Here is a 22,328-nt window from a genome sequence, read left to right as displayed (position 1 = left end):
GGCTTATGGAAGAATTTATAGTACTATATAATTTTATTTTTTTTGGCTTCCTGTGTGGAACCACTAATAGTCCCTAACAGGCAGAAAATTGACCTGAGACTCTTTCCCCTCCTTCTCTCCTTTTGGCATGACTGAAGATATTAATAGTTCCAGGCTGCTTGTTGTCAGCTTCAAATCACCCTGGCAGTTAAAGCCCAAAATAACTGGGCCTTTGATGTCAACTTACTTTTATTTCTAAATAAACAACAGGGTTGGTTAAGATCTTCCAAATATGAAGCTATAGGCTCCCTCTAGCAATAAAAACAATGGAAAAGCAGCCAGTTCACTGTGTCTTGGGCAGACTGGGTGACCTTTCAGAGGCTTTCATTTCAAGCAGAAGAACAGACAAGGCTCCTCTTGCCATCCCACTGCCATGCTAGAGCTGGTAACCTTGAGCCCAGCCAAGGAAAGGGATTATTTGTAGTCATTGCTCTTGCACATCAGTTCTGAACCTCCTGCCCAACTGATTTCACTTTCAAAAGCCCTTGATAATGGGGAAAACTCCTTTATGCCACGCTCATTATTTTTAATTATTTTTGTTGTTGTTATTGTTGTGAGGCTTCCCTATTGTTTGGCATAGCCATGGCCATGGTGTCTTGCCATCCTTCCAGTAAATAACGCTGCCATTGATCTGCTTTGTGCCAAAAAGGACAGAACTCCCCAGCCAGGAAGCCCCACACGTGGCACACAGAGCCTTGGGTCAGACCCCAGAGCTGGGGCAGCACTGCCAGGTCCAGCTCCCTTGGGCCTCTCCTGGGCCCCCCCAGCCCGTGCCACAGAGTGGGAACACTGAAGTGGCTTTTTCAGCTTTCCCTGCGTCATCCCAAATCTGGAAGCAGTGGGAAAGTGCCAGAGTGTGGAGCTAGGGAAGAAAAGCATTGTCCAAGTACCTCAGATAAGGCAGGGAGAGGAAAGGGACCCTTCAAGGTGTTTGCTACAGCACCTCCTTTTCCTACATCCACCAGCTCCTGGAGAGGGTTTGTGATTGATGGGCAGCTCATTGATGGGCAGCTCAGGGCAGGAAATTCTGTTGCCACTGGAATCAAAAAGCAAAATCATCCCTGACCCACTGAGCCATGACTCCTTCCCATCTGCCCTGACCTTCTGCTGGGGAAGAAGCTCCAGGGACCCACCAGCAGGCACATGGGCTGGGCCAAATTCCCATGGGACAGCAGGCAGAGAGGAGATGGCTGGGACAGATGGAGCCTGGTAGCATCTGTGGAAAGAAGACCTGAGGACTGAATTTCACTAAATGAGCAGAAACTTCTTCACTGACAGGTGGTGGAGGTTGTTGAATGCTGTTTCTGGGTCATTACTCGGAGCAGAGCCCAACTCCAGCTCCGTGAAAGAAAGGACAGGGAATTTTTTTTCATGTCATGATTTAGGAAGAGTGACCCCACTGCAGGGAAGAGATGACACCTGAGGACCATCCTGAGTGCAGGTTTCTTCCAGCCCCTTCCAGCCAGCTGAACTCCATGGATAGAGCAGAGTTTGGCCAGGAGCTGTGCAGGAGACAAGTCAGAGCAGCACACGAGCCAGAGCAGCCACCTGTGAGCAGCTCTCAGGGACCTGCTCCCCAGAGCAGCTGGGTTGTTTTCCAGGAGGGAGGCTCACCTCCCCAAAATCCAGGAAGCACAGGCAGGAGCGAGCACAGGCACATTGTCTCCTCTGAACAGAGCGGGGTCACTGCCAGCCAGGATGGAGCAGCTTGACTACACCTGGTTGCATTTCCACTTTCCAACAAGCCCAGGGTCTGCCAGCATTCCAAGATGGGCTTTCACCCAGCAGGAGCTGCTGAACACAATGAATGCTCTTTGTGTAGTGCAGAGGGGAGGGAGGCCCCAGGATGCTGCCAGGGCTGGGAACGGTGTGTGTTCAGGAAGAACTGGTCCTGTACCTACTTGCACACATGCGGAGGTACAAACAGAACCTTCATCTGCTGATGAAAGACCAGCCTGCCTGGAAGAGGTGCAGGCTGGAAAGGAAACACATTTTTAAAGACAGGAGCAAATATTACAGCACAATGAATTATTCCTTGTAAATAATACTGGTTGCAGATCTAAGATCCCTTGTTCTGTTAGTGAATCACAGGTGAGCCAAGCCTCCTCTCTGTTGGGCAATATCTTCCATCTGTCAGCAGTCACAGAAACAGCCCTGTGCCATCACAGGAAGCCTCCACAGTGGCAGTGACACTCTAGGGACGAGATGAATGTCACCTGGAGTGTCTCATCTCCAGGGACCGTCCCTTGGCATCACACAGGCTCATCCCAGCCCCAGTTTGTGGTGCAGGGGAGGGAAGTGGCACAGGCAGACACCCAGCCTGAAATGACCTCTGCAGCTTCCTGCTCCCTGTGGAATCTTCCTCTAACTTCAGGGAGTCACTACAGGGTGACATTTTTAAAGGTATTATGCACTTTATGTGCATAGTTTGGGGCTGTCATTCAACTTAGGCTGCTAATACCTCTTATTTCAACCAGTGCAGTGATCTGGAGGTTAATCAGATTTGACTGATGCTTTGAAAATGCCCAGTGAGGTCCTGCCTGCACTTCCCATTGCTTTTTTACTTGGGAAATCCACTCCTGTATCTTTCTGAGCAACAGAAAAGGGATGTGCCATTAACAGTCCTGCCCCAAGGCAGGCCCTGATGGAACCTGGCAGGTGCCAGCTACAGACACTGGCCAAGAGCATCCAAGCAGCTGATAGGGAGCTACAAACAAAGAGTGAGGCTATGAGCAGTCATGTGCTGGGCTGTTTATCCTTGAGCAGATCAATCTGGGCTCAAGCAGAGAAGACTGAGGAAAACCACTGCTTGGAGCCAGAGGAGAGCAGAGTGTGTCCAAGCAAGTTTGGGGAGAGGCAGAGCTCTCCTGTCTAACAGATGTGAGGAGGGGACTCCTGTTCCACTCCTGGGCCCTGGGAGAGGCACAGCAGCTTCAGGTGTGCTGGGACCCTGCCACCACACTGCAGGGTGGGCACCAGGCAGGCAGAGCTCACGGTCTCACCACCAGCCCTGTGCTCCTTCCCTGCTGATAGCCAGCACTGCCAACTATTAGATAAGATGAGCCCTTTCTGGGTCCTGCAGGAGCAGAATTCATTTGCTCAAATCCCTGCACACAGTACCAGCATCCAGATGTGTAACTGGAAGAGGGAGAATGGCCCTCAGTGTCAGGGGACAAACCCTGGCAAAACAGGACCTGCCACAGCACCTGAGCTTCTCAGGGAATCCAGCAAGAAGGTCTGGTGTGGACCTCGTCAGAGCTACACAAGACAAAATCCGCCCACAACAACCTCATTCCATACTTTTGTCTTGGGTTTGTGCCCTATCTTGTAATTCTGTGATAAGCATTCCCTAAGACATAAATCATAGAAGCTGGAAGTCCTGGAAGGGCCGATTTGGAGAGACTCTCTTGGTTTCCCAGGTTAATACCTTCAGGGCAAAGCTGAGGTGGTGCCATGGAGTCGTTCCCAAGCAGGGGCACTGGTAGTGAGAGAAGATGTAAGAGACAAAGGGGCCAAGAGAGATCATAGCATAATGACCATGCCTGGGCCCAGAGGATGAGAATTACAGGGTAATTGGGCAGCAGCCCGTTGCTGTGTAAATGCTCAGTTATTTCTGTTCCATAAACCACAATCCAGGTTACACAGTAATTACTTTGAGGTTCATTAAGTGTAATTATACAGTAATCTCCAGGAGCCAGTAATCATGTTCCAAAGTATCTACCACTTAAAACTTGGTGAGTCTCATGCGAGTAGGAAGCAGTCGCATGGTTTTCAGACTTGGGTGAATTGCAAAGTGGGATGGCCAGGACAGGGTCAAATGTTCCTGTGACAGCTGAAATTGCCTTCCAAGGAGCAAGTTTGGCTTGCTAGAGAAGTGCTGCACACCCAAAGCCCAGCCAGTCTCCATGGACACCCTCCAGCCAACAGCAGGAACAGCCTTCGAAGGGCTGCTCCTCCCAGGTTGCCAGCAGTGCCCCAAAGGTCAAATAAATCCTTTTCCAGAGGTCAAGCCCATCCTTGGAGATCAAACACAACTCTTGTGATTTCATTCAGACTCAGATGTCTCTTTTAGTTGCCAAGCCAGGGTGGATAAATTCTAGACTTGTGATTACAAACAACATAGTATATTTTATTTATTTTACTACACAGCAAATTACACTTAATGCTCAACAGTGTCCTTTCACATCACTTCCAGCTTTGGCTCATAGATTTCAATGTGGGGTTGACTCCAATCAGCAGAAAAAGACCCAAGTGTTCCCACAGACTCCTCTTCCCACTGTTCCCAGTCACAGCATGTTCCAGTGGCAGGGACACCTGGTGTCCCCAGGACAACCACTGAAGGAATGGTCCCCTGATCCCCTCTGCACCACAGGGTGAGGGGGCCCAGAGAAGCCCTTCATGGGCGGTTTGTGTTTCTTGTCCTTCAAATAATCCAATTTTGACCTGGAAAAGCAAGAAAAAATACTCAGAGCCAAAGCCCCAGGGCTGAGCTCCTGTGAGAAGGGGCCAGGGCCCTCAGGAGATGGGGAGCAGCAGCACTGGCCAGTTGCTCTTGATGGGGAGGAGCCCCATGGCAGCAGCCATGGCTTGGACTGGCTCTCACCTGGCAGTGCTCCAAGCAGGAATGTGTAAGATTGTGTTTCCAGGCAGTGGCTGGATCAGCATGGTAGGAAATACCTGTCTCCCTTCTTAATGACCAAGTTTAAAAGCACAGATAAAGGTGCTTGAGCTCCTACAGAAATGGTAATGAATGTTTTTCCCTTCCCTGTTTTCCAGGGATCTGAACTACAACGAGCTGCTGGAATTCCCCGGGGCTATCAGGACACTGGGACGACTGCAGGAGCTGTGAGATTTTCCACTTAATCCTTTTCAAAACCACTCCGTGTGGGAGAGTGACCAATAAAGCATCTCATGTGCTCTGACTTGAGGGGAGCTCAACACAAACCCTTCTTTTCCTTCCCAGCCCTATCCACTGCATCAAAGCAGTTTATCACCTCAATTTCCAGCAGCCCTGACCACCTCCCCATCAGCCTCCACACCATGGAGGGGAGTGAGAGTCTCTGCCTGCCTTGGAGCAGGTTTCTCCTACTGTTCCTCACTCTCCTGTGGCATCTCAGGGGCTCAAACTCCATCTGCTTCTGATGTCCATTCCCCAGCTTGTGTTATTGTGAGGCCGTGGTGTCTGCAGGCCCTGTGCCACCTCCTCTAATGTGCAAAAAATGTTTTATCTCCCTTAAATAATAAAATTATTAATAAATTTATAATAGGGAATTACCAAAGTTAATGATCATTTTAGTGGATAGCTCTCCTTCCTCTGACTGGTCAGCCTGGGAGACACTAATCATAAGAAACCATCCCATTTATCACCCACCAAGGTAGAAGCCCCAGGGTGGGGTGAGTTGATGTGGATCCACAGTTCCTGTGCCACACTGGTACCAGGCTGGGGTGGGACAAAAGCAGATGCTCTGGTGTTTCTGGGAGCCTTGGAGTAAAAATCTGACACTACTTTTTTCTTTACTGGAACAATTCTCATGAGATTTCTCTGCTCAGCCCAGATATCATTATTATTCTCACCTTGAAAATGAGAATAAGATCCTTAATCCTCTTCAAGATGGCTTTTGAAATGACTGTCACTAAAGAGGAAAATTCCAAACAGTCATCAACTAATCACCTGCTCAGACTGAGATAAATAACTTGGGCATCACCCAGAGCTTGGTCTTAGTCCTGGGCACAGGAACCTGTGGCTGCCTTTGCTGTACAGGAGGTCATACTGTGGCCACAGAGCTCTCTTCTGCTGCAAAGTTTGCTGATAGAAATTTTCTCAAGCTTAACCAAAAATATCCCAGTTAGAGCTAGAAATTGTTCAAAGTCATGCGGGCCGATAATTCCTGGCACACTCTGGTTGGCAGCTGTGGAGCTGTAACAGAAACCATCCATAAAAATTGTAGTTCCTGGAGGATAGAAAATTTTGTATTTGGCTGGTTTCTGTTTCCTGACCTGTATAGTGTTAAACCTTAAGTCCTTGTATCCTCAGTGGGGTTGGTTCATATATAGAGCATCCACAGAGTAAATGCAGATTCTGTCCTGAGAAGCCACAGACCTTGTTCACCTGCTAGGATGATGCTGCACCTGGGAAGGAGCCTGTATCTCCTATTTTATGTATATTTTGAAGTCTCTCTGGCTTTAAAAGAGTTGAGGAAAGAAGGTTAATTTAATTCATATCAAGACATTTTTTTCTCCCAACAGTGGCTTTCATAACAACAACATCAAAGCTATTCCAGAGAACGCATTCATTGGGAATCCCCTCCTCCAAACAATGTAAGAAAATTAAATAATGTTTCCTACATCTTTATATTGCCCAGAAAGAGACATTTTCTGATGTGTTTAGTTGGGATTTCTGACAGTAGTCAAATGACAACAATCTGATATTTGCTATCCATGTGCCAAAGCTGAAATTGCTTCTTCTCAGAGCTGCTGTGGGTTCTCCTTTCCTTGCAGCAGACATTTGCTGCAGCACAGGCTGATAGCAAGGGAGGAACAAACTACAGGTGGTCTGCATGGAAACAGCCTAAGCCCTGGTTGACATCTGCTGATGTTTATTCCTTGTGTTCAGAAAAGCTGCTGGCCAGCTACAGCAGCAGCTACACGTGTCAGAGAGCTGGGATCCCAGATCCCTGTGTGTCTGCCCAGACCTGGGACACAAAGTTCTGCAGATAAACACACCCAGCTGTCACATTATTTCTGCTCTGACCCAGGCACAGTTAGTGATTTTTGGATACTTCTCTGAACCACAAAGACGTTGAAAATCATGGCAAGTGACAAAAACTCTGCTTGTCCAGACTGAAATTATAGAAATAGCAGTATCTGGAAAGCCACGGTGACACTGGGTGAAACCATTCACTGCTCCAGGCAGAACAACCAGCCTCATCCCCATCTCCCCTGGGCAGCATCCACAGAGTGATGGGTGGTGGGGCCCATACACCCAAAATGTTCATCTCTCCATTGCATCTGCCCACCTGAAGTCTTTCACACTTAGTGGGGGGGAAGTGCTTCTTGTAGGAGGGGACTCAACTCCTCCCATATCCTACAAGAGCTCACTTCTCTCCCCTGTGACAAGTGGGAAAGGTGTGTGAGATCACAGGAGGTGGCCTCCAGTGCAAGGTGCTTCTCAGTAGGACTGAAGAAGGGCTTTACACTTTTCTAGCCTGTCTGGTTCAGCAGGACCCCAGAGGACCCATTCAGACCAGCAGGAGACCTCAGTCATACCAATGTCCAGCTGAAACAGAGCCTGTGGTTATCTGGGAACAAGAGTTCCTCACAGCACAGCAGCTCTGGGGCTCTTGACCTGTAACAGCATCTTCACTGTGTGCAGCAGACTCTGACCTGTTCCTCTTTCCCATTGCAGCCATTTTTATGACAATCCCATCCAGTTTGTTGGACAGTCTGCTTTCCAGTACTTGCCAAAGCTCCACACTCTGTAAGTTCACCAAGCACATGCACAGAGAGGTAACATCCAAGCTCCAAGCCCTGTGTACTGGGCACCTTTGTGGCCTCCTCCCTTCCACTTTTCAAGAGCCCCTGTGCCAATAGAGGACCATGAAACCACTCTGTTGCCCAAAGGCTACTCCAAGGAGTGGACACTGCAGATGTTTTCTTCTGAGGAAGGATAATTTTGAAAAGAGTGTTTTGGAGGCAGCCACTAATTCCTCCTCCCCACACAGCTAAAAGGCACTGAGGCCTTCCAGGGTCCCCACAGTTGTGCCAGGAGCAGCAATGACCTCATACACAAGTGCCACAGCTTTTGCTTCTGTTGTATAATTGCCCAGACAGAAGGACACTGAAGGACATCTGCCTTCCTCCACAAGATGGAGAAGTGGAATAACATGTAACACCATGGCACAAATCATATTGCTGGGCAGCCAGCAGTGCAAGTGCCTCCTTCACATGTTTGGCCCTAGGCCTGCTGCTCCAGGGCCACCAGCACAGGCTGGGCACCACCTGGACCCCAACAGCTGCCCCATGTTGGCTTTTCAGCCAACCTGTTGTGGCACAGAACTATAAATACTGAGGCAGAGGCAACCTCATAAATCTCTATTTACAAGCCTCACCCAGGCACATAAAATAAATCATTCAAATAGCCCTACATTCTTTAGATCCAAATGCACAGACCCAGGGAGGCTTGGGTGGGATGCCCTGCTTACATTCCCCATGGAAATTGCTGGGGGTTTTTTTATTTAATTTGGGTAGAGATCGTGCCAAGAATGTCAGTGGCTGGGAGAGGCTCTGAGCTTGCCAAGTCTCCTTGCATAGAAGTGCCCAGCTCCATCTCACTGTATCCACATGTGTCAAGGCATCTGCTCCAGCACAGGGACATGCAGGATCTGGGCCTTGATCACATCTGGGTGTGAGGAAGCAGATTTTCCACCGTGGCTGATGGGTCTGGAACCTTGGGCAGTTGCACTTGCCTCCAGGTCCTCTGTCCAGCTCACTTCACCCTCGTTTCTCTGCAGGTCACTCAATGGAGCAACGGACATCAGGGAATTCCCAGACCTTAAAGGCACCACCAGCCTAGAAGTTTTGTGAGTGGCACCTCTCTCCCTTTTACCCTGCTAGCTGTGCTCTTCCTCCTCCAAGGCGGTCCAGGCTGTTTCAGTGAGGACAACTTTCCCAGTGCTGTGCAGTATTCAGCTCTGCCTCTCCCTGGTCACTCACCCTTCTGCTTCGTTTCACCCCTGTGGCTCCTGAACACAGCTTTCCTCCCTGTGAGTGGCTCTCTTGATACTCTTGAGTGTGCTCCAGTCTGGTTTTTGGTTTGTTTGGTTTTTTTCTTCCTTCCCTCCTGCATCTGTGAAGGAGTGAACCTCTGAGTGCAGTGCTTCTGCTGCGCCCCAGTGTGTCTGCCCATACTGGAACTGGCACTGTGGTGTGGTTCAGGAAACGTCTGCCACCCAGGCTGGGGCTCCTGCAGCCACCCTGTCCCCAGGCTGGGGCTCCTGCAGCCACCCTGTCCCCAGGCTGGGGCTCCTGCAGCCACCCTGTCCCCTCCTCAGGAGAGCAGAGCCTTGGAGGACACGCTGCCTCTGGCCACACATGGTTCTCCTCTCGGTTCTCCTCTCTGGGACACCAGCCCCCATGCTGAGCCCAGGCTGGGAGCACTCCTGGCCAGGGTGTGGCCTGGCCATGTCTGAGGGACACAGGGACACACCATCCATCCCTCATACACAGGTTTCTGAGGAGTCCTGGCTCCAGGCCTGTCCAGCCTGGACAATGGGAACAGGGATGGTGCAGAGGGCACTGCCCCAGCAAGGCCAAGGACAGCTGTGAATTCAGTACTCAGCCATGGCCCAGAACTCTTCATAGGCATGTTCACCTTAGCCAGGTCCAGCAGCTGTGGCTGTTTCCAAAACTGCTAGGCAGTTTTTTATTCTCTCCAGGTATTTTATTGTCCTACTGATATTGTTTCTCCTGCCACTATCTGGGACTGGCAGCTGGGCTTCTGGGTCACAGAGTCTGGGTGCTGACTGTCAGCAACACCATTTCTTCTCTCTCCTCCATCCCTCTAGGACCTTGACCCGGGCAGGCATCCATTTCCTCCCCAGAAGGATGTGCCAGCAGCTGCCCAGCCTCCGAGTCCTGTGAGTAACCTGTGTCTCTGACCTGCCTGATCCTTAAAAAATGCCCTCAGGAGCTGGGCTTTCCTTTTGTCTAGATCAGGGAAAGGACCAGCTGTGGAAGACCATCCTGTGGTTCTCATTCCATCATCTTTTCCATGCAGAAATCACCACCTTCTTAATGACTACTCTGAGCTCTCACTTGTTCTTCAGCTTGGTGCTTCACCACAGCATGATGCTCTGGTCTCAGGCTGCAGTCAGGCACATCCTCCTCGCTCTGCACCAGTAGGAACTGTCCCACCCCCGTGCAAGGAGAGTAGGGAGGGTACAAAATGAGCTCCCAGTTATGCTGAAGCTCTTAGCCCAAAAACAAGGGGAAAATCACCTTCACCCTCTGTCCCAGCCTTGGCTTATTGCAGTTGGGGCTCCAGTAAGTGCCATCATCTGGAGGAAGGATCCTGTTCATATCCCAGGAAGGATCAGGTCTGACCTGATGGAGACCTGTGAGGCCACAAGGCCACATTTCCTCATGTGGGGTGGCACAGCCAGATCAGGGTTGTGCTCAGTCTCTGTTTCTTTGGCTCTGCCTGCTTAGCCAGGCACTGAATGATGCTGGGGGAGGGTCATGCTTTCTCCTTTTTCTTGGTACATGATGAAATCAACATCTCAGAAAGATTTTACATCATTTCAGGAATCGTACCCCTAGTTCCTGAGATCCCCAACAATGTTTGGAGTCAAAGACGTCCTCAGGAAATGAGTCATGAGCCAGATTTATACAAGTTTGCACCCTTAGGGCAACAGCAGGCTTGCCTCTCATCAGTCTTTATACAAGCAAGCTGAAAAAGAAAACAAGTTTGTTCCAGGAAAGCAACAGGAGTGAATTCTTGATCACGGAAATCGGAAACAAGAGTAAAACATGAAAATAAAAGAAGACAATTTGTAACTTGGGAGATTACAGGGTTTTGGTTCCAGATGTCCCTGTAGGGAAGATCTCTCATCTTGAGACATCTGGACCAATTCAGTGGTTGCTTTGGACTGGCCCAGGCTGTTGGGTCCCAAACCTCTGTTTATGTTTGCAAATTATCAGACTGCAAACCCTCACAGCAGAGCCTGTTCTTTGTGCCCACCCCACCATGTGAGAGAGTTTTACTGGGACACACCACCTTGTTCCTTGCTTCTTGTTCCTCTTCCCTAGTGAACCTTCCTGACATTAATTGCATTGCTTTCAGGGTTTGGAGAGAATGTGGGCCAATGTTTGTGCACGTTTACATCTCTCTTGCTATTGAAATGCCTTGGCCCCCGTCCCCACAGACCCAGGGGTTGTTCTCTGCCTGTCCCTTGGCAGCCATAGGAGCTCTGAGTGTGACACATCTGACCATTGATAACACAGTTCAAGCTGCACTTCTGGCTTCACACCATGGTGTGGATTCTCTGTGAGGATCCCTCATGGGAACTGTAGAGACACTGCAGGAGCACAGGGGCACAGCCATCCTGGGATGTCACCCATGCTGAACCCAGCTCACACAGGCAGGGCAGCCTTCAGCATCAACCTGGCATCATCCTGCTGCTTTCATCCAGAGCTCCTGCTCAGGGCACAGATTTCATGTCATCATGGTACATCCTGAGGTGGAAGTGACCCACAAGGATCATTGAGTGCAGCTCCTGGCTCTGCACAGAACACCCCAACAATCCCACCCTGTGCCTGAGAGAGTTGTCCAAATGTTCCTTGAGCTCTGGAAGATTTGTCCTTCTTCTCAAGCAGAAATAGGTGAAGCTCCCCTAAGCAGAGCTGAAGTCCCTTGGTGTCATCAGCACCTCCATCCTGGTATGTTCCCAACAGAGTGTGAGTGTCTGAGGCTCTGTTTGTAGATTCTGGGCTGCACCTGGTTCCCCTCACTCTGGAGGAACCAGAAATAACTCCTGGGGCTGGTTCTCCCCCAGGACTCTCAGCTAAGCTACAGCCCTGGCAAGCCAAATGGATTGACACAGGGACCAGGGAAAAGTGACTGATGGCTCTTTCTCCATCCTAGGTGACAGCCTCCAGAGTCAAGCACAAACCTTTTGCTTGCTTTTCCCTCCCTCTTCCTCTCCACCATGGAAAACTGGTGGTGAGTGGGTTGGCAAAAAAAAAATAATTGAAATATTTTAGGAGCAATCTATTGGCAGAAAGATGGAAACCGAGTTTGGAAAGTCAGCAGAGAAACCACGTACAAAACTTTACCCTGGGGCAAATTTCCCTTGAACAACCACAAATCCAGTCTCTGCTGGTGGGGGAAAGAGCTGGGTTTAAACATTGCTCCTTACCCAGCCTGTTTCAGCTTCAATAAGTTCACATTAAACTGTGCCAGGGTGGGTTTTCCTCTGACTATCAAGCCACACTGCTCCAGATGCTGACATGACACTGGGCTATGAACCAGTGGGAAGAGGAGTTTGCTGCAAACTGCTTTTGAGTGACAGCACTTGAAACAACAGGGACCAGAGGTTTTCAAAGTCTGTAATGTCCTGAACCAAATCCCTGCCAATGCCACAATCCCTTCCCTAATCTTGGGAGAAAGCCAGGAAAGGCTGAATGGGGAGCAGGCAATGGGCAGTGGGGTTGCTGTGCCAGGAGGGAGGAGAGAAACCAGCTGGTCAAAACCTCCCCAGGCTCTGCAGGCACATCTGCAAGCTGTGGCAGCAATCTCTCTGTGCTGTGCCCACAGAAAGCAGGGCTGTGCGTGGCAGAAGAGGCACAGGAGGGTTTCACAGCTGCCTTGAGGCTGGGGAGACAAGCCCACCCCAGCTGTATGAGCAGCTCCACCAGCCCACAGGCTGTGCTGCAGGAGCTGGGCTGGGGTGGGCGAGGGGGTGAATCACAGGGCAGCCCTTGCCTTGCACAGAAACACACCCAGAGCCAGCATCAGGTGCAGGCTGGAGATCCCACTCCAGGGGTTACCAAAAGTGGAGATGTGCAGAATGAAGCGAGGTCACCTCGCTCTCCAGCAGAACCTCCCCTCCAAGGGAAACCTCAGGGGCACTGGCTTTTGGTGTCCCAACATTCCTGTACTGTCCTTTCCCTGCAGAGAGCTGTCACACAACCAAATCGAGGAGCTGCCCAGTTTCCATCGGTGCCAGCAGCTGGAAGAGCTGTGAGTATGGAGATGTGCATGTCTGTGCTATGCTCTGGGGATTTTTCTGGGGCTTTGAGGAGAGGGGCAGTTCCCACACACAGAACTCCCTGAGCACTGGGAGAGTTGGACATTACAATGCAGTTTGGAGTGCAAATGGACCAGAACTCCACTCTTTGTCCCTGTGAACATACAGAATAAAAATACATTCCCTGTGCATAGGAGCTTCATTCAATGCTTTCAGAGGCCCCAGACACTTCAAACAGAAGCAGGATGTGACAGCACTGAATTCACTAATTCCAGTCCCACCATGAGCTAATCAAGAATGGTGTTTATGTAGACCATAAATGTCTTTTGATTCAAGGGGGGGCCCATGCCATGGGCACAAAGCAGCTTTATCCACCCTGCCCAGGGCCAGCCCCTCCTGAGAGAAGGGGGATTCTTTCCTCAGGTGTAGCTCTTGAACTGGCTCCTCTCCAGCCCCAAGAGGCACAGCTGTTGCTCTGAGATAAAGATATTTACATTCAGCTCAAAGTGTCTGGAGATCTGACCCTACACTTCAAACAGAACACGAGTTCTTGGCCTTTTTTGAGAAAAGCTGTTAAAAAAAAATTAAGATAGACTCCATGATTTTTTAAAATAATTCTATTACCTGGAAGAACAGATGTATGGGAGCAGCATGCCCATTAAAAAAACCCACAAGAGAGGTTGTCTCTGCTCTCTGTAGCACCCCAGCTTGGATAGCCAGACCAGCTCATCCAGCCTTATCAAACTGGACATTAGAATGCTGTGAAACTACATGGAAACGAGAATGCACAGCCCCTGCTGCCTTTTATGGCAGCTGTGAGAGTACCCCCAGGAAAATATTTGAAAAAAATAGAAAGTACACCAAAAAAGACAAATGTTCAGAATTTCAAACCTGTAGTTTCACACATTCTGCCCAAGTTTCTTCTTACAAAATTTCATAATATGCCAAATTCAGACTTAAAATTCATATAAAATCACATTTAATCCCAGTTTCTGGCTAATGAAGTCAAACAGATTATACCTATATACCTTAAATTAATTTTAATTTTTTTTTTTTTTTTATTAAGGGACCAAAATGAATATTTGGTCTCTTAACCCCAAAGTTATTGTCCTGTAAGCTCCACCACCACCAAGCATTCCTGATGGTTTGAAGCAAGTCTGGTGGTTCCTGGTGCTACAGGCTGGCACAGGAACAGCTCAGTTGTGCCCTCACTCTGCTGTAACTGCAGACCCTTACCTGCACCACACAGCTGATCCCTCACACCTAAACATCCCTAAATTATTTTTCTCAGCCTTTCTCCAATACCCCTTCTGCCCAAAATCCCCCTCTTCCAATCAGTGAGACCCCCAAATTTTTGCCCAGACCTTCCAGTGGCCCCCAGGTGAAATCTTGGCTAGAGGTAGGAGCAGTGCCAGCCTGGGCCCGTGGGGCACCAGGGGAACAGCTCAGGTGCCCACCTTTGGAAGGGGAGCATGTGGCCAAATACCAGCTGAGACATTACAGCCAGTACATGAGGGTCCTTGAGTGAGATAAGACCATTTCTGAGTCTAAAGGCAGATTTATGACCTGGAAAATGCCCAGGGAGCTGCTGTAAATGGAGCACCAGGCACTGGCTGTCTCCCCTTGCAGAAGGTCATAGATGGGAGGACACTGCTTTTGTAGGTCTGGGAATTCATGATGGGCATTCAGCAGGAATCTTAATAAGTATTCACCACTGTTTCACACTAGGGAAAACCAAACTGAGAACTGAACCTTTCCCATGAAGGTGCATGGTTGGAGCATCCAGGATGTCTGTTGAGGATGTGGGGAGCGTGTAGGTCAGTCAGCAGAGTCTGTGTGAACTCTCACCCTACTCTTTCCCCTTCCCCAGGGGATGAAGGAGCTGGAAAGGAGATGTGGAGGGCTGAGGCACTTCATGTGCAGATGTAAACAGTGGGTTCTACAAGACATCAAGGTTTTTCTTCATGAAGAACTGAGATACCTTCAGTCCTCAAATCTTCATCCTCACCAAGGCAAAGAGCAGCACCACATGGTCCTTCCTGAAGGGTCACACAGAGCTGGTTGCTGGTCACTGGCTCCAAGCTGTCAGCTTTTCCTCTAGAAAAAGCAGTTTGGAGGCTTAGGGCAGAGCAGAGTGGGAAACCAGTGTGGATTTGGGGTTAACAGGGCACCTTTGGCTACTGCACATCAACAGTTCTTTACTGAGTCATGATGGCATCTTCAGCAGAGGCTGTCTGAGCCCTGGAGCTGCCTGTAGGAGAGAATGGCTTTGACATGTTTTGCTGCTCGTTCTGTTAAACACTTGAAATAAGAGCAGGTCTCCCAAGAACAGCAGCTTCCACTGTGACAGTCTGCTGCAGTAGGACAAAGATCTCAACAGTGTAGGAATGCTGCCTTCAGCTCCCTTCTCAAACCAGTTTCTGTTTTTCCAGTGGTCTCCAGCACAACAAGATCCAGGAGATCAGAGCAGACACCTTCGTGCAGCTGATGGCCCTGCGCTCCATGCAAGTATTGTCTGCCAGGGCAGACGTGAGCCCCAGCTGGGGTCATGCTGGGGAGGGGGCACTGGGAACCCAAATGGGCTGTGAGAAGTTCCCCACCTGCCTCTGTCTCTGCTGGGAGTCTTTTCTGTTGAGTTCCTCTTCCATTCTGCTGTAGAAAAGAAAAGGGCACAAACCATCCTTTTGGTTTTCCCTGTCCCTGCAGCCCCTGGTCCTTACCTGCCCCCTCGTGCCCCCCATGCTCTCCCCTCGTGCTGCAGCTCTGCCAAGGCAGAGCCCCCATCACAGACAGGCCCCCTGAACACCAGGAGAAACTCAGAGCAGGGATTTACCTGTGTGCCTGAGCCCCAGCACCCCTGTCCTACACAGGCTGGTCCTGGAACACCCATGCAGTGTTTGGTTTGAAAGTTCCTCCCCACAACTCAAAAGCTCATGTTCCACCTACCAAGTGCACCCAAGCATGTGCTTTCCACACACACACAGTGACCTCCTGAGTGCTTGGCACCTTGAAGAGCTGGCAAGGCCCTGAAGGGCACAACTGGCTCTGTGACATCTGGGAAGAGCCCTGAGAGTCTTTATTTGCTGTTCTGTTAGGAAGTGAACTAGATCACACAAACCCTTTTCCTGTGGTGCAGCAATGTGAGTGCCATTTAACAGCCCAGCATTCCTGGGATCCCACCAGTGTCACAGGTACACCACGGTTCCAACAGCCCAGGGACACCAAGGTGTGACAGGTGACACTGCAGACACTCAGGGAAACACGAGCATGCTGCCCCAGCCCAGTCACACACACACAGCTGAGCAAGCTCTGGTGTGACCTCTGTGGATGTTCTGGTCCCTGCAGAAAGGATTCCTCCCACCCAATGTCACATCTGAGCAGGTGTCTTGGCTCTCTTTGAGCTGCAGAGATGAAGGTTGTCCTGTAGCCAGCCTGAGGGCAAGAAACGTGTCCCAGTTTGGTGGTTTCCTCCACACTGGTGACAGAGGGAGTGGAACCCTCTCACTTGGATGGAGGCAGAGCTTAAGGAGGGGACTCAGTGAATCCAAAGCACCTGTACATGGCAGGAGACATTCTACAATCACCTTCTCCAAACCCCTGGCTCTATCTGCCCTTGCTGCATCCAGCACTGTGACTGGGGATGCTCCGGCACTAAGGCATGGCAAAAAATTCCCAAATTTACAGAAATTAAGCCAGAAAATAACCTTTTCCATTGGTCTCAGCAGAGGAGCTCCTTCAAGGCAAACTCTTGTGCCCTCTGTTAGAAACCACCCCTATACAGACCCAGACCTGTCTGTGGGGAGCTGCAATGAGACAGAAATTGCTGCTGACCAAGGAGCAACAGATCCCCCATGTGCTCCCACCAGGGCCCTTGGCCAGGCCTGTGTCAGCAGCTTCACTGCCCTGCTCTGCTCTCTTCTCACTGCTGTGTCCTTACCTTGCAGAGACCTGAGTTGGAATTACATCCAGTTTATCCACCCAGAAGCCTTTGTGACCCTGCACTCCCTCACCAAGCTGTAAGTTTCAGGGATATTTCTTTCACAGTGGACCATGGATAGGAGGTATCTGAGGACCTCAGAATGACTCCCTGGGCTGCCAGAACACCTGGATTTAGATGCTGGAACAGTGATGAGTTGAGGTCCATGTCTCAGCACTGATGTGGACAGAACAAATCCCAAGATTTCCTATTAATTAATTAATTATTAATTAATAAAGGGATGAAGTGCAGAAGGGGCCGTCTTCAAAACACTCTCACCCTGAACACTTAAACCTCCACTTCCTGATACTTTCACCGCCGCCTTAGATGCCTTTAAGGGAGATCAGCATGATGGGCTGTTTCTGCAAGAGCCACTGCAGACTATCTGTGCTGGCTCCCAGTTCTCAGCCCCCTCTCTAAGGTGTTTTATGGGCTGGGATCTGCAGTCACTCCCAACCTGCAGGGGAGGAAGAGACGTGTGGGGCACGTATGTGCACAACGAGGGAGATTCCCCCCAGAGCTTTTAGATGGCCACTGACCCCAGTCCCTCATTTTCCCCAGCACTGCAGTGTTTATCTCCAGAGGCTCCTGGCCCCAGTGCAGCACCCAGCCCCATTTCAGCATCACATCAAGGGAGCAATAGAGGCAGTACCCCTGCTTGGCTGAGGTATCACTCACTGACTGTGGTCTCCCTCTCTGCTTTCCCCTCACCAGGGACTTGACTGACAACCAGTTGGTCACGCTGCCCCTGGATGGTTTGGCTGGACTGACCCATCTGAAGCTCCAAGGCAACCCAGCTCTCTCTGAGCCCTTCACCAAGGAGAGCTTCCCCAAAATGAGGTACTTGGAGTGTTGGCTCTTTCACTTCTGGTGTTCAGCACAGCTTGTACTTGCTTACAGCACCCGGTCTCCTGCTCTCCTTGCCCATCTCGTGCCTTCTCCAAGCTTCCAGCCCCATGGGTAGAGGAAGATCCATCTGCTGCTAATACATATCATCTTTAATAAGTTCCATGGGAGAGCAGTGATGTGCTCCCAGGCCACCACCCCCACCCCAAACACACACACACAAGTGGAAAGAGTGGAGCAGGCCCAGCTCAGGGCTCCTCTCAATGGAAAACATTCCCAGAAGCAGTCTTACCTAATGACATCCAGGTTTTCTCCATAAACTCTGCTTGTGTGGCCGTGTCTTGTCTGTTATGGATTAATGAGGAGCCTGAAGGGGTCAAACTGATCAAGAAAAGGCTGCAAAAGGCTCAGAGCAGAGTGCTGTGCTGCAGGCTCAGGTTTTCCTGACCCTCCGTGGCTCCTGGGTCCCAGTGTGGCACCTGCCCGTGGTCCAGAGAACACAAATTCCTTTCAGATGAAGTCATCTCTTGCTTGGGTGTCCCAGGGAGCTCCCTTCAAGCCAAGAATGCAAGAGCTGATGCTCCCACTCAGCCAGGATGGGTTCCCCAAGCTGGAGCTTCTCCAGTTTACACACAAGGCTGGGGTCACAGGTCACTGACCAGCATGGGGCCTAATAGCTCAGGCCTGAGGAGCAATGTAGAGCTCTCCCTTCAGGCTGCCTCAGCAGTGGAGCCTGCAGGGCTCTCCCTTCTGACTTTTTAACTCATAGCTGGGATCTGCTGCATGACTGGTTTCCAATTGGCAGGGGATTCCAGAAGCTTTTGGAGGGTTTTCTGCACCCAAGATCATGGAACAATAGAATGGTGTGGGCTGGAAAGAAACATTAAAGCTCATCCTGTTCCATCCCCTGCCATGGCAGGGACACCTTCCACTGTTCCAGATTGCTCCAAGCCCCATCCAGCCTGGCCTTGGACACTTCCAGGGATCCAGGGGCAGCCACAGCTGCTCTGGGCACCTGTGCCAGGGCCTCCCCACCCTCACAGGGAAGAATTTCTTCCCAATATCCCATCCATCCCTGCCCTTTCCAGTAGGAAATGAGGGTTCCTTGTCCTATCCCTCTAGACCCTTGCCCAAAGTTCTTCTCCAGCTTTCCTCACAGAACCACAGAATCAGAGAATCATTAATGTTGGAAAGGACCTCTGAGATCATCAAGTCCAACCTGTGACCAATCCCCACCTTGTCACCCAGCCCAGAGCACTCAGTGCCACATCCAGTTGTTCCCTGAACATGTCCTGGGAAGGGGACTCCACCACCTCCCTGGGCAGCCCCTTCCAATGTCTAATAAGCCTTTCCTTGAAGGAATTCCTCCTGATTCCAACCTGAGTCTCCTCTGGTGTAGTTTGAAGCCATTTCCTCTCTCCCTGTTGCTTAGTGCCTGGGAGAAGAGACCAACCCCCACCTTGTTACAATCATCAGTCGTAGGGAGTGAGAAGGTCCCTGCTGATGGGGGGGAGCTTCCTTTTCTCAGCCACTCTCCATATGATTTACTCTCCAGACCCTTCCCCAGCTCAGTTTCCCTTTTCTGGGCTGACTACAGCCACTCAATGTCTTCCTTGAAGAGAGGGGTTCATAACTGGACACAGGACTCAGGATGAACCCCCACAAGTGCCAAGATCCTTTAGGCACTGGAAGGGGCTCTGAGCTGTCCCTGGAGCTGTCTCTTTTCCAGGTGAGCACCCCCAGCTCTCCCAGCCTGGCTCCAGAGCTGAGGGGCTCCAGCCCTCGGAGCAGCTCCATGGCCTCCTCCAGACCCCCTCCAACAGGCAGTCCCTTGAGCAGGGTGGGTCAAGTTCAGCTCTTCCAAGGTGTTTCTCCTCTAAATTAGTTCCATTGGCATCTCTTGAGCTGGTTTGGATTTGTACCAGAGAAACTGAGCCTGCAGCAGTGCTTCAGTGAACCATGCCAGGCAATGGACCCATTAACATTCCCTAAATTTTGGGGTACTGCCATTAAGTAGCCTTTCTCTTGGAGCACATGTCTGGAGGAGTCATCTGAGAGCAGCTCATAGCCTTGCTGGGAGGATCTGCACCTCCCTACCACCCTTCAATAATAGCATCTAATTTGGAGTTTATAACAGGAAACGAGCTTGTATACAGAATTTCCAGACCCTCCCGGGGCTCAGCCAGAAATGTTTAGGAACATAAAACAAAAGCATATTTTTAGAATATAGAGTTTTACCATATTTACTGATCTTGTCAGAGGACCTTAATTGTCTGGAAAACCTGGGGTTCCTTTGCCTTCATCAGCAGTCTCCCTGACTTCCAGCAAAGCCAAAAATGCAGCTGCTGACAGACAGCCTTGTATTGCATCCAGATGCTGCTCAGCTGCTGTTGAATTAACCTTGCAATACATGCTATAATTAGCAAGTAACAATTCAACTTTCAAGTAGAAATCAGACATATTTAAATAACTTACTTCACTTGGGAGACCTGAGAATTCCCTGCCTGAGCTGGGACTCCTGAAACTGGAGTTTGAAGGTGCCCTCAACAACAAGCAAGGGGAGCCTTGCTCTAGGGAAGCTTCTCCCCCTTGAAGGAAAGAAAGGATGCCTGGAAAAACATGGCCTTGGGGTAAAAGTTGTAAACTGTACCTTGCATATTGGAGAGAAGGGCTGTTTATTCTGAGGAGAACTGCAGAAGGGTTTTTAGGAGTGTGGTGGTTTAGGAATGGTATTCTCCAATTTAGTATTCCTGCTAAAACCATGCACCACTCACTCCTCCCCAACTGGAGGCACAAAAGGCCAAGATCATGGGTTAAGATAAGCACAATTTACTGGAAAGAGCAATGAGATAAGACACAAACAGTAACAGCAACAATATTAATAACAAAAAGTATAAGAAAAGAAAGTTATTTACATGGAAAGCCCCCAACAACAAACGAATACCAGATGGCTCCCCCATCACATTTCTCCTTTCCTCCCAGCCCCCTGCAATGAGTAAGATGGCACAGAATAACCTCTGGGTCCTGGCCATGCTCCCTCACACCTACTACAAAAATTAACCCTGTTCTGACTGGAACCAGGACAAAGAACTATCTGGGAACTTTAGAGCAGTTTCCAAACCTGGTGTTTGACAACATTCTGTTGACTGACAGTGTCTTAAACACCAGAAGTGGGCCAGTGCAGAAACACCATGGGCTACCCTGGGTCCCCACCCTGTCCTACATGGAGTCCTTCACCAAAGCAGAGTCTCTCTCCACTGTAAGCATCACCATACAGAGCAGCTTTTGTCATGTCAGCAGCACAGGTACCAAAACTGGAATGATACAGAGATCAGCATGGCTCCTGCACAGGGACATCCCAGAAACTGGTGGAGTGTTCCATGTTTTTGACTCTGAGGTTAGCTCAGCTGGTTACAGTGCTGATAGCACCAATATTGTGCTGTGATACCTGCAGGGGCCATTCACTTCAGAGCTGGACATGATGGTCCTTGTGGGTCCCTTCCAGCTCAGAATACTTTGTGACTCTGCATAGATGAGTTTAATCTTTGAACAAATGAAGGAACCAACAAAAAGTGCAAAGCAATGGAGTCAGGTCATGCAGGGGACACACCTTAAAGTTCTGCTTTCCTCTGTGCAGAGTCCTGGAGGTGCCATATGCCTACCAGTGCTGTGCCTACGGGAGCTGCAGCAGCTTCTTCAGGGTGTCCAGCCAGTGGGAGGCAGAAGACATGAGCCCTGAGGAGGAGGATCCCCACAGGAGGACCTTGGAATTGTTCCCAGGTCACACTGATAACCACTGTGAGTAAACAGGGCTGAATGGTGATGGGTCCCTGGGCAGGGCTGTGAGCTTGGGTGCAATCCTGCATTTGCAGGAGTGGAGCCACTGCCAGAGGTGACACCTGCCTCAGGGAGAGCAGCTGAGCCTTCAACACAGGCGGCCCATTGCTTTGAAAGGGCTTTGTTTGGTGGAAGAAAGAGTGGATCTGGCACATCCAAACCTTCAGAGTGTAACCAAAGGACCTGGCAGCCCTCCACAACATGGACATGTTTGTCAGCTGGGCCTTGCTGGCTGTGGAGGGAGGCTGCTCATGTCACTGGGGAGTGGCTGAGCCTACCTGGGCTTGGTCACTAAACTTCTGGGCAATGTGGAGCCTTTGGCAGGACATCAATCTTTGTTCTTACATCATCTAGAGGAGGGACTTTGGGATTAATCTGAGTAGAGAATGAACTCAAAGACCTGGAATATCCCACTGACTGGAGGCACAGAGGCCTGTGTGTGTGCTGCTTTTGTGCACACCACTGATGTTACAGTTAAGGTCAGGGTTAGTGTGACAACAGGACATGTTTGGGGAACACAGCACAGGGACTGGCCAAGGCAGGGAAGAAGGAGCTCCATGGTCAAACAGCACTGTCTGTCCAAGAGTCAGTTTATTCTGTGCTCCAAAGTGCAGCTCTGCACAGACTGCATGAGGCCAGTTCCAGGAGGCCAGCAGAGAGTGCAAGGCATCCCTGCACTCCCAGCCCCACAGCACAGCAGCAGCTCCAGCACAAGGCTGCTGTGATCCCTCTGCAAGAGAATCCCAGAATAACAAAAGGAAAAACATGAACCCTTTTGCTTCCTCTGTAACTGCTGAAGAGTACAAACAGCATTTCAGGACACAGCCTGGATGCTGCTCGTGTTTATATATTTGTGTAAATACTGTGCACTTCTGAGGTCTGAG

At 50.2% G+C, this 22,328-nt stretch overlaps 1 protein-coding gene and 1 non-coding gene across 2 annotated transcripts in view; both read left to right on the top strand.

Moving 5' to 3' along the window:
• The window catches only part of LGR6 (leucine rich repeat containing G protein-coupled receptor 6), a 40,407-nt gene that overhangs the window by 9,496 nt on the left and 8,583 nt on the right, over window positions 1-22,328 (top strand). Inside the window, exons 3-12 of the mRNA XM_033519840.1 lie at window positions 4,816-4,884; window positions 6,286-6,357; window positions 7,445-7,516; window positions 8,550-8,618; window positions 9,603-9,674; window positions 12,713-12,778; window positions 15,218-15,289; window positions 16,730-16,801; window positions 17,476-17,601; window positions 21,245-21,405. Coding sequence (XP_033375731.1) covers window positions 4,816-4,884; window positions 6,286-6,357; window positions 7,445-7,516; window positions 8,550-8,618; window positions 9,603-9,674; window positions 12,713-12,778; window positions 15,218-15,289; window positions 16,730-16,801; window positions 17,476-17,601; window positions 21,245-21,405 — 851 coding nt within the window. The remainder of the gene's footprint in view (window positions 1-4,815; window positions 4,885-6,285; window positions 6,358-7,444; window positions 7,517-8,549; window positions 8,619-9,602; window positions 9,675-12,712; window positions 12,779-15,217; window positions 15,290-16,729; window positions 16,802-17,475; window positions 17,602-21,244; window positions 21,406-22,328) is intronic.
• Window positions 20,895-20,995, top strand: LOC117245548. The gene has a single exon (XR_004500314.1). It is a non-coding gene; the product is annotated as a U6 spliceosomal RNA (small nuclear RNA).

Source organism: Parus major, chromosome 26 (assembly GCF_001522545.3).
Source record: "Parus major isolate Abel chromosome 26, Parus_major1.1, whole genome shotgun sequence".
Lineage (NCBI taxonomy): Eukaryota > Metazoa > Chordata > Aves > Passeriformes > Paridae > Parus > Parus major.
This window is presented reverse-complemented; position numbering and strand designations above follow the sequence as displayed.